At 41.9% G+C, this 11415-nt stretch overlaps 1 protein-coding gene across 6 annotated transcripts in view; it reads left to right on the forward strand.

The window, feature by feature from the left end:
* hsd11b2 (hydroxysteroid (11-beta) dehydrogenase 2) overlaps nt 1–11415 on the forward strand; it is a 55029-nt gene that overhangs the window by 41793 nt on the left and 1821 nt on the right. For 5 of the 6 annotated variants that reach the window (XM_035395759.1, XM_035395760.1, XM_035395758.1 and 2 more), the window contains 4 exons: nt 3437–3649; nt 7525–7710; nt 9837–9974; nt 10702–10788. In XM_035395759.1, coding sequence (XP_035251650.1) covers nt 3437–3649; nt 7525–7710; nt 9837–9974; nt 10702–10788 — 624 coding nt within the window. The remainder of the gene's footprint in view (nt 1–3436; nt 3650–7524; nt 7711–9836; nt 9975–10701; nt 10789–11415) is intronic. The other variant, XM_035395762.1, reaches the window with a different exon arrangement.

Raw genomic sequence — 11415 nt, forward strand, 5'->3', positions numbered from 1 at the left:
TAAAATTTCTTTCACCACCTTGGAACCTTTCCTAGTTCAGATTACAGACCCTTCAAGGTTCTACAGTTCCACATTCAAAGTGCAATATACTGTTTTCACAGTCAGCATCGACAATGCCTCAGAGACAAAATACACCCTCTCTCCCATCAGTCCTGTTTAGACTACTGGAAATCAGTTCAGCCTTCATGGAAAAATGATGCCATTTGTATCCTTCAATTTTATAAATGGCAAGAAAGGCCAAATGAAAAGGGATTAGATATTCTGTAGACAATAATATTGTTGGAAAAGGGTTAGTAACATCTCTGCCATGTTCATGGAAGTGTTTGTGAATCCCTTTCTGCATGGTTGGAGTCACTTAAGGTCACAGCAGTAGAATTAAGGAGCTGTCTCTAAATTGCTGACAAATTAGAGTTATTTTCCATATTAATAATTCAGTTTTAATCAATGAAATGAGCGATTAGTCATAATATTTGCTCCCATTGGGGGAAATTCAATCATTCACAGATGTCACTGTGCATGAAACAAATCCAGGTGACTCCTGTACTTTCAGGGAAACTCGAGCCATCTAGGATGTTGTCATTTAAAGGGTGTTCCATATTAAAGAAGGAGCGTTGCATGTAAAGGCCACGGTTCCCGGGGGATTTGGTCCAGGAACTTAACCCCTGCCTCCACGCCGAAAATCATGTGTGCCACTTTTAATGACCCGAGGGCCGCTGCGTGTTGATTCTGTGTTCCTTTCAATATTTATGAACCGCTTTGTTCGTGACAGGCTCTGTGATGTATCCGTGGAGACCTTCTGAACGGTTGTTGTGCAAGTCAGGCGGCGGTACAGTACGCAGAAACCAAAAAAAAAAAAAAAAAAAAAAATTCCATTGAAATTTTACTCTGATAACATCCCACTCTGCCCGAGGAACTTGATACGCACTGCAAAGGTAAATGTTTTTCCAAACACGCCGGTGGAATCATTCTGTGAGCACTCTCACTTTTCTGTGACCCCAAAACCCTTTCTTTGTGAGCTTAGTCAGATAGATGTGCACATGTTCCTCCTTGCATTTTGGGAGGAGGCTCAGCCGGGGTGGGGGGGGGGGGGGGATTTAGAGAGTGACTACTCATGGAGAGGGACTCCGACTCCGACTAGATCCAAGAAACATACTCTGTTACAGAAAGCATGAAGCTGTGCAGAACCCTTGAACCCTTAATACAGCATTCAGCACTGCTGCCTGTTCTCTGTCTGCCGCTGACCTTGAAGTCCAGAAAATATTTAACCTAGAACACCCTGTTTATGATCAAGGAAATGCACTGCATAGCAAGGTAATAAAAAGAAAAATGGGAACAAACTTCTGGTTTCCTCTTGGAAAGCTAACAAAAATTAATTGAACGTGTTATCATACATCTAAAACAGTTTAACGGTAATTTATGCAATTTGCATGAAGTCAAAAGGTAAAAAAAAAGATACTACAGTGTCTTAAAGATGACCTGGGAGAAATACTCATGTCTCAGACAATGCTTCTTCCTCCCTTCCCCACTCTTCTGGCCCATAAATCAGACTTAACAGCATGTGCTCTCAGAACTCGGTGTTCTGTTCACGGAGAGATACTAGCTCAATATGGATGTGTAGCTTGACAGGATGCTGGCAAGTGATTTTGCTCAATATTCTTAGAGAAATACATCGGTAAACTTGATTCTGAAATGATTCTCCCCGCATAATAATCTTATGCAATGGAACTTGCTTCAGTTTCCATGATATATGATTCGCATGACATGTGAAATAGCCAGAGACCCACTTTGAAAAAAGGCCTCAAGGCCAACTTTATGCGCATCAAAGATTTAAAGCATTTATTTGTACATGCTATGACCTGCTATGAGACAAAAGACCCCCCCCCCCCACTTTTACTTTGCTTCTTTTCCCTTCATCTCCCGAAAGATTTAGTCACTTTTGTGCCCTGTATGTCCCAACTGTTTTGAGATACGTTTCAAACGATGACAATTCTAGTCGTGATTTGGGTCAGAAAAAGAGTAGCCAGAGGATTCTTGCCGTGTGTGTGCGTGTGCGTGTGCGAGTGCATGTGCGTGTGCGAGTGCGTGCGTGGGCGTAAAAGGCTTGTACATTCACAAGTTGCGCATTATGTAAGCGGTTGTCGAAAAGGTTGGAGAGCGAGGGAGAGGTACACACGCCCCTTTTTCTAGACAGCGCAAATATTTTGAAATTAATTTTGATGGAATGGCTTGGCCTAATTTCTTAAGTAATTTTTATTTATTTATTTGTTAACCATTTATAATCAAATTAATGAATGTTTCCAGAGCCGCCCGCCCTCGCGTTCGGATCCGTCTGTGCTTGTTTGTTATTTCTGCCTGCCTGGAACATCGCACAGGAGTTCTTGGCATGGAAGCCCGACTCAGAGAGTACAAAATGCACTGGGTGAGTGTCCTGTAACAGGACACAAGCGGAGGCCTCTCTGATTTGTAAATTAGCGCCATGTCCTCAGGATACCTCACCTTGAGCTGAGGCCGCGCAGAAACCACTGCAGATTGCAGACTAGCGCTGCAGATTAGGATAGCGTAGCCTGCACACGCTGTTAGGGGAAAAGGTGAAGGGTTTAACCAAACAAAAATGAACTGATATATAATGTGTTCTTTAAAAAAAAAAAAATTATTGCTTTTTTGTATTGCACTGTGAAACTGCATTGTAGTCTGTATTTAGTCTTTATTTAGATGTCTACTAGCTGCACTTATAGATGCGCAAAATCTACCTCCTGCATCTTCACAGGTTCTGTATGCAATGCAAATATGTATTGGACATTAAGTGGGAATGCTCTGAATATTCCAGTGCGTCCGATTTTATTATTCCGCTCTGCAGAAGCTGGTCCCAGCAGTTTGTTGCTTCTGCAAATAGAGCGAACAGATCGAGCGGGCCTGTGTCATACCTTTCTCCTGTGGGGTAAAAGTACACAGGGTTATGCACTGTTCTCTTCTTGTGATGGCAGCCTGTGATGGGGCAACAGTATAGTTTAATGGTTAGGGAACTGGGCCTGAAATTCCAGGGTAGCAGGCTTGAAATTCCAGCAGGGGCACTGCTGTTGTACCCCATGAGCAAGTTCCTTTAACATGAGTAGCTTCAATTAATATGGCAGTAAATTGTGCAAATTGTAGGCATTGCTGTTGAGGCCGGCTGAACGTATCCTGCTTAGCTCTTTTAGGCTAGCTTTTTAAAGATGTACCAGTGTGAGTTGCTCTGGATAAGACCGTCTGCTGAATGTGAAAATGTGTTATTAATTTTTTCCCTATGCCTTCAGTCTACTGTCGAAAACACTTACTTACCCAACCTGCAGTTGCCTCTTATCTACAGATCAAAGGGACGTTGAAAATAATAAATGCGGCTAGCTCAATATCGGCTGCATTTAGATTTTGTATTTACCTGGAACGCTGTGTCTTGCAGGCTGCGATTCTGGCTTTGGAAAGGCCACCGCCCGGCACCTGGACGCGCTGGGGTTCGAGGTGTTTGCCAGCGTGCTGGACCTGGGCGGGCCGGGGGCCACGGAGCTGAGGCGTGCCTGCTCCTCCCGCCTCACCCTCCTCCAGATGGACATCACACAGCCCCGGGACATCCAGCAGGCCCTCCTCGCTACCAAGGCCAAACTGGGCCTTAGAGGTGAGACCTTGGGCTGCTGTTGAAGGGTGAGCTGGTGAGTGAGCTGGTGTTGAGGAACTTGTCGCCTCGCTGCCTTCTCCTGTGGGTTTGATTCACACTGACGTTTTCTCACGGTCAGTTATAACGGCACAAACAAAATTTAAGTTATTTTTCATATGTAGCATGATTAGCTTCAGTAATTAGTAATATGCAGTGTACAATGCATTGAGAAGAACATTTCTGTTGCTGATTCTGTACAGTATGTAAACTTGTACTCTCATTAAAGAAATACTCTATACATATACATATACATATACATATACATAAATATAATTGTGTGTGTGGAATGCATAGGGAGTATTTGTACAGGGAGTATTTCTTTAATGAGAGTAAGGGCCACACAAGTGGACAAGGCACCAGCTGAAAACTAAAGAAACTGCAGAAGACTACACAGGATAGTGGATCCCAACCAACAGCACCACTCACTCACATCACACACTCAGTCAGGCCCAGTGGGCTGGAAGCCGTCTGGCTACGAATCAAGGAACCGGTCGGTTATTCACATCTTCCTGCAAACACGGGCGCGTAGCAGTGCCAGGTGCCGCTGTTTGAAGTCGGTACGGTAGCTGGCTGTACCCTAACACACGGAATAAAGCAGGACTCAAAAAAGGTAACAGGACCGTTTTTCAAAGCGTGCCCTCAGAACGTTCATGAACACGGCTTACCTCCACCGCTCCATGGTTTTCTTGTTAGCGTCAGCATCTGTTCCACACAGTTGCAGAAACTGCATCTGCTGTCAAATTACCCTGAACTAAATCTTCTACGAAGAAATTTCCTGGACCTGTGTGTAGCCTAACTAAACATTTCAGGACATGTAATGAATTAGAGCAACAGTTTAAAAAAAAATGTCACTGGATTAATTCACTGAATTATTTTCTCTATTAATGCATTGATAGGTTACTGTTATGCTTCTAGAACCGTAGAACCATTATACATTTTAAACAGAAACAAAAAAAGCATGCACTAATATCGGACACATTTCCACACATTAGTGAGCATATTTCATATGGCAGAAAGCTGAATGGGCCCAAGACACAGGGCACCAAATCAATGCAGTACAGTATTTGCAGAACTCATTTTAAGAAAGAGTATTAAGATGATGTGGGAATAGTCTTAAAATCTTTTTGTTTTTACATCGTTGTACTGCCGACGGAAATGCATGTGGCCAAAATTTCTGATAAATATTTCTATACATATAAACCTTTATTTGACGCACCACTCCATAGGACAGGAACAAAAACTGGTTTTTGCTTATTTACCTCTGCCAACAGAGTTGATGGGGTTATGTTTTCGCCCCATTCCATCTGTTTGCCTGCCTGTCTTTTAGCATATTATCTCCAAAAGTTACAAATGGATTTGCATGAAACATTGTCAAAAGCTTGGTCATGGGACAAGGGAGAAGTGGTTAACTTTTCAAACCAATTGGCCAAAGGGGTGTGTGGCTTCTCACAAAAAGGCATGTCACTTCTGAATCTGCAGATGTTTGCAGGAGAACTCATTTCTGGCCACTGAACAAATCTAGTGTTGATTGCCCACATGGTGTTGCAATAACGTGCTAAAACCGACAGGCATATATCATGCCAGATTTGAGTGAGGAACTAGTCTTTTAACCAAAAGGTTGCAGGTTCGATTTCCCGGTATGACATTGCTGTTGTACCCTTCAGCAAGGTACTTAACCTGCATTGCTTCAGTATGCAATGAAAAATGTAAAAGTTGTGTAAGTCGCTCTGGATAAAAGTGTCTGCTAAATGCCTGTAATGTAATGTAATTAAATTTGGTGAATATCTGACGCGTGGAACTGGCAGATCTTGACAGTCGTATATTAGAGGTATGCACTCTACTGAGTACTGTCTTGTAGTTTACACAGATTTTAATGGCATATTACAAGCTTTAATAAGGACTTCTCTTTATGTAAACTCTTTGCAGCACCTGCTTTAGGTTATTGGGTAGAATAACAGGATGTGCATTCATTAGCTGTTCAAATAAAACGCTTGAGGTCTGAGGCTGGCAGGTTTATGGGTTGCAGTTGGTGTCGTTCCTTTGTCGGTACTGGGAACTGTGCAAAGAACAGTGATATGAATACCATTTCGGAGAAAGGCACATCATTGCATAAGAACTTTTCACTCCCTAATGGGAAGAATACAAAATGAAAGAAAACAAAGTAACAAAATAAATGTCATAAATGTAAACTTATGCAGTTTACCTTTGAAATTTGAGAGCTTGAACTACTCTTATCCTATAGAAAGTTTCAGATACCCTGCAGGTACATTTCTGAGCTTTTGTGGCCTATAATGGAAGCATTCCTCTCTTGGAGATGATTCTCTTTTACTACCTGTGCCAGTATTCCTTGCTGTAGTCAACAAAGAAACCTACATATCTTCTTCTTCCCAGGGACGCAATATTCTATATGTTGCAAGGGTTTAATATATATCTTGCAACCAGTTCATGATGACTCTATTGCCATAGTATTAAATGATTACATGGCATCTACAAGCATCAAAATGAGGCAAAGTGTTTTGTTTAATCATATGATCATACGGCACAACTAATAATACAGATAATCCTGTATTTCTTGTAAAACTGAAAAACTTTTTCGTTTTAAGCTGCCAAGTCCTTAATGCATTGTGTGACAGTGTTAACACAATTTTAAGCAGTCATTAGGTGGTTAACAAGGTGAAGGGCTTTTGCAGTTAAAGACTACGAGAAACAGTGGATTGCCTAAATGATTTACTCATCGACACCAAACCCAAGTTACATGTGGTGCTGGAACGCATTGTTGGTCATCATACAATAGGAATCTCAGAGAGATCACTGTCACCATATTGTGTTACCTTGGCCTCAGCCTGTTCCTCCTATTCCAGTTACCCCAGCACTGACGGAGGTCCATTTAGAAATCTGGCCACATTGGACAGCACTAGAAGCACAGCTTTAATCACGAGTCACCTCGTCTGTCTCTCTCTCTCTCTCTCTCTCTCCTGGACCGCAGCGTCATTTCATTCCTAATCTGCTCTCCTATTTACGGCCCGCTCGGCCGCCTCTGTTCTCCTCGGAGTCCTCCAGAGTACGCTGGAATCGCTTTCCAAGCAGGGGGTTAAGAAATCAGCATAGATTATGTAACTGTCCCGCATTCTTGCAATAAAAAAACAACAGTTAAACATATCCGCGGCGGAGGGAGAGGAAAAAAAGACACTAAACAAACAACCCGAAAAGACGTCATAAAACGTTATCGCGACGTGAATGTCTCTGTGTACTTTTCCTAACAATGTGATATCTCCGCCTTAAGACCCAGTACAGTATTCCCTTGCGTGGAACAGATAATTATTCACAGAAAGAAAAAAAAAATAGACCTTTCCCTTTTTTTTTTTTTTAAACAGAACTCATATCTCTATGGCTCACCAGATGTCAATAAACAATACTCTTGTGTGGTAACACATTGGATGAATTAAGAAACATGTTGTATGAATTATAGAAAGAAATTGGGAAATAAAAACTACAATTAATAAAATGCTTGACGGTGAAATGTGACAGATTGAAATACAGGTCTTGCCGGTGAATCCCTGGTTTGGCCATTATTGTTTCACCTAAAAATTAAGGTCACAATGGGGTAGCAGCAGGACAACAGCAAGTTGTCATTTCTGCAGAAAAGTGTGGTATGGTGCCAGGTGGCTATAAATATACACAGAGTTTATATGAATCCAGGATATAACCCCAAACAGTTACTATTCATTTTGGTTGGAGTGGACTTCAGTAGAATATCATTTAGAGCTCATTAGTGGACATGATTTTTGTAGGCATTGTGCTTTAACCAGAACATTTCCCTCTATTTTCTATTGCAGGTCTGTGGGGACTTGTGAACAACGCAGGGGTATGTGTGAACATTGGGGATGCAGAGCTCTCCCTTCTGTCCAACTACAGAGGCTGCATGGAGGTCAATTTCTTTGGGACGCTGAACGTCACCAAAACATTCCTGCCCCTTCTACGGCAAGCCCAAGGGAGACTCGTGACCATTTCCAGTCCCTCAGGTACGGTAGTACCCCTTTCTCACCAATGAGTCACACAATGATGTAACACTAAACATATTCTAACAGTCAATTAACATGTCGTATTCATAATTACAGTATAGTGCCGACGCAGCAAAGTAAATGTCCACAGATTATATCCATCAGTGCACAATATCAAATCTGATGTTGTATTGCTTTTGAAAAGTTCCATCTCCATATACATCCTCTATATCTAATACAACTGATGTATACAGAGAGTCTCTGAACTCGACCTTCCTGCAGATGGCCAGATTACCTCCTGTGTTTTAGTATTATTTTAGTATTTAGTATTATCAGGTTGAAAGCATCAAGGCCAGCCCTTCACAAATTGGGCTTGTTGCTGAATACCTGGCTTTGGGCAACACCTAACACAGTACACCTGGACATTCCCAGAAGCCTTAGCTCATACCATCACAAATTGATTTTTTTTTTTTTCCATTTTCAAGCACATTTTACATTTTTCTGTAATAACAGCTACTGGGAAACAGTACTTGCAAGTCTGTAATCACAGATACTACAGCCAGTTGGGTTTTTTTTGACAAATATGACGTGATCAATGTTTCTTCAAAGGTACATTGCAACTGTACAATTTTTGTTTGATTTGTTTTCATGTGGCTGGGCCAATTTGCCACGGCCTGGCCAGGCACAAGACGATAGTGACAGGTCCCATCAGGAGCAAAAGCAACAGACAAAGGGGCCTGCTTCCGCTGGAACAGAATCCTGATTCGAAACGAATGGTCCTGAGATTATTGTGCTTTTCTGTTGCAACACTTCTTTGAAGTGCTGAGGCGCTTGCAGCATCGGGATGTTGGGGTTTTTGGGCTACGTGCACTATTCCGACCTGCTCTTATAAAGGGGGTTCTCTTTAATAAAGTGCCTCATTGATGAGCACCCAAACTGTTATTGAACCGACGTGTTTCTGCATGGCAGATGGCTCCTCTCAAAGAGCAGCCAAGGGCTGTCTTATTAAAGGCAACTTCCAGGTGGGCTGATTGTAAGGCTCCCTCCTGAAATGATGTTTTGCGGTTGACTTGGAAGGAACACACAACCTCCACCGGAACACAGCCATGAGCAAACCATTCATTTACAGCCTTTTTGTTCTCAAAAGAAGAAGCTTAACTTGGCTCAAGTTGTCCGTCTCTTCCACTCACGTCGTGCAACTTTCTATGACTTCAATCGGTGCACGCCCACTTAATAACAAGAGGCCAATTATCTAATCCCTGTATCTTTCTTACCTGTATCAACAGATCATTGTTTTAACAGTGGCCAAAGCATTAGCAGCACTTAGCAGAAGTACAGTAAAACCCTTAATAATATAGTTGTACCGTTTTGTTGATTGTTATTATGTTCCAACGTTGCGTAAGCACAGAACATCGGCAAAACTCTGAGAGCAGATGAATGCGTCCCTTTGAAGAATGCAATGTGGCCACAGTGAGGTTTTTTGAAAATTATGGAGCAGTAAAAAACTGTATTGCATATTGTCATTTTTTACCACTATCAAAAGACCTAAAACCATAGTAGAACCATTAAACTGAAAGACAAAGGCCAGGTGTATATGGCTGATATCCAATAACCATAATTACAGTCATCATGTGTGTGAGATGCATATTATTATGAATCTCTTAAAAATTTGGTGGTCAAAATGAAAAATACATCCTTGCTGTGTGAGAAGATGATAGATCAGGTACAAAACATAATAATTTGCTTCTGTCTACAAATGGTACATTGTTTTACGTTTGTTATACATAGCAGTCACACCCAAACAAGTTCTAACAATTTTATTAAGTAAAGTAGTATCTGAGAGATTTTTCCTCTTGTGGGGCGATGTCCTTAAACATACTCTGACCACAGCCACACCACAAAGACAGAAATGTAGACATGGAGACAACACAGCAAACAAAGTTACACCCATTTTGCAGACAGCCTGCTCTCAGACTTTAAGCCACTGAAACTCTCCCTCAAAGACGTCTCTCAATTAAGGTTACTTTCCAGGAAACTTTCTGAGCACAGAACAATCCACAGAACAGTGCTTGTGACGTTTTAATTAAATGGTCGCGTGTCATGTGACGTGAGTGTTATTTTTTTTTTGTGTGTGTGTGTGTCTGTAGGGGAGCAGCCATTTCCTTGCCTGGCCGCTTATGGGGCCTCGAAAGCAGCTCTGGGGATGCTCATCAGCACCCTGCGCCACGAACTGGAGCCCTGGGGGGTAAAGGTGTCCACCATCTTCCCCTCGGCCTTCAAGACAGGTGAGCACAGTCCGATCAGCGCTTCTCTGCTACAGCGCAGTGCTTTCCTGGATGCTCCGCAGCGCCCTATTTAGATTGTGTGTTTTGACTAGAGAGCCCGGCCCACAGTTATTTTAAACGCTTTGCTTCTATAATGGAAAGAAGGGGTCATGAAACTTGACATTCTGCAGCTGCGCTCCCACTAACACGTTCTCAGCAGAGCGCTGCGGCGCAGTCAGAAAAATTACCGACGTTCGGAGATGCAGCGCAGCCAAACGAGCAGCGCCTGCGTAACCCAAACAAACTCTGACAAGCAGCACAGGGCTGCGGATCAAAGGGAGTCAAAAAGAGGACTCAAGAAATATATCACTGAACTCTAAAGTAATGAAATGTTGCGGGGAATGTTCACAGCAGCTAAATTGTCAAACTGTGTAAATTTAAGCTAACCTCACATAAAAACGCTTCATTTTCATTTTTTATTATGCATAAGATTTTCAATTTCCACTGCTCTGGTTCTCATAAAATTTCCCACTTTCTTTATAATGCTTTTATTTCAGTTCAATGGAATCAAATGGATTTCATTGCTTTCCCAGTTTTCCCTTAACTGATATGGTGGTACTTTGTACTGCTGTACTCCTGGTCATCAAACACCCCTTAGTCTATTAGCATACATAATGACAACTGCATAGTGACAATTCTAAATTATTGCTCGTCCTTCTCCCACTCTTCCACACTTCCAAAACTACAGAAGGTTCAGAAGCAGGAAAAAAAATGTTTGAAGTCACAACATTTCCAGCAGCCGAGGGCAGGACGCGTAGCACATCGTTACCTCAAGGTCGTGAGAACATTCCTGATGGCGTGTCTGGGAAGCTGTCTTTATTTTGGGAAGGTTAAAACAGCCACACGTCCTGTGGTTCTACTTCCTGTCACCTTCTTACTGTTTTCCTGTACATGCAAAAAAAAAAAAACAAACAAACAAAAAAAAAAACAGGAGCGACTGTATGAACACTCATGACATCTTGATATTTTATGGTAGACACTGTTACAATGTAATGCATGACTAAACAGATATACTGTAGTTTGCTCTATTGAAAATAAGCCTGACCAACTTTCATGCGCAGTGAATAAGTTCTGAAATATATATATATATATATATATATATAAACAATACCTGCTGAGACTGTGTCCTTAGATTTGCAAAGCCTAAGTCAAGTTATGCTTGCACTGGCTAAGTAATGCCGCAAGTAAAAAAACGAAATAGTTCAGCAGAGGTCTACAAAATCCAAATGATTGTTTGATGAGGGGCTGAGCATGCAAAAATGCCTTGTATTGAACAGCAATTGTCCATGATCTTCTCCACCACTTAAAGGGAGGGACAGGGCCAGGATCATTCGAGTTTTTCCTCTATGGTTTTGATTCGTCATTCCTTAAAGTCAGTCCCATCATATGTGTGCCATAGTCC

This window comes from Anguilla anguilla, chromosome 16, assembly GCF_013347855.1.
Source record: "Anguilla anguilla isolate fAngAng1 chromosome 16, fAngAng1.pri, whole genome shotgun sequence".
Taxonomy (NCBI): domain Eukaryota; kingdom Metazoa; phylum Chordata; class Actinopteri; order Anguilliformes; family Anguillidae; genus Anguilla; species Anguilla anguilla.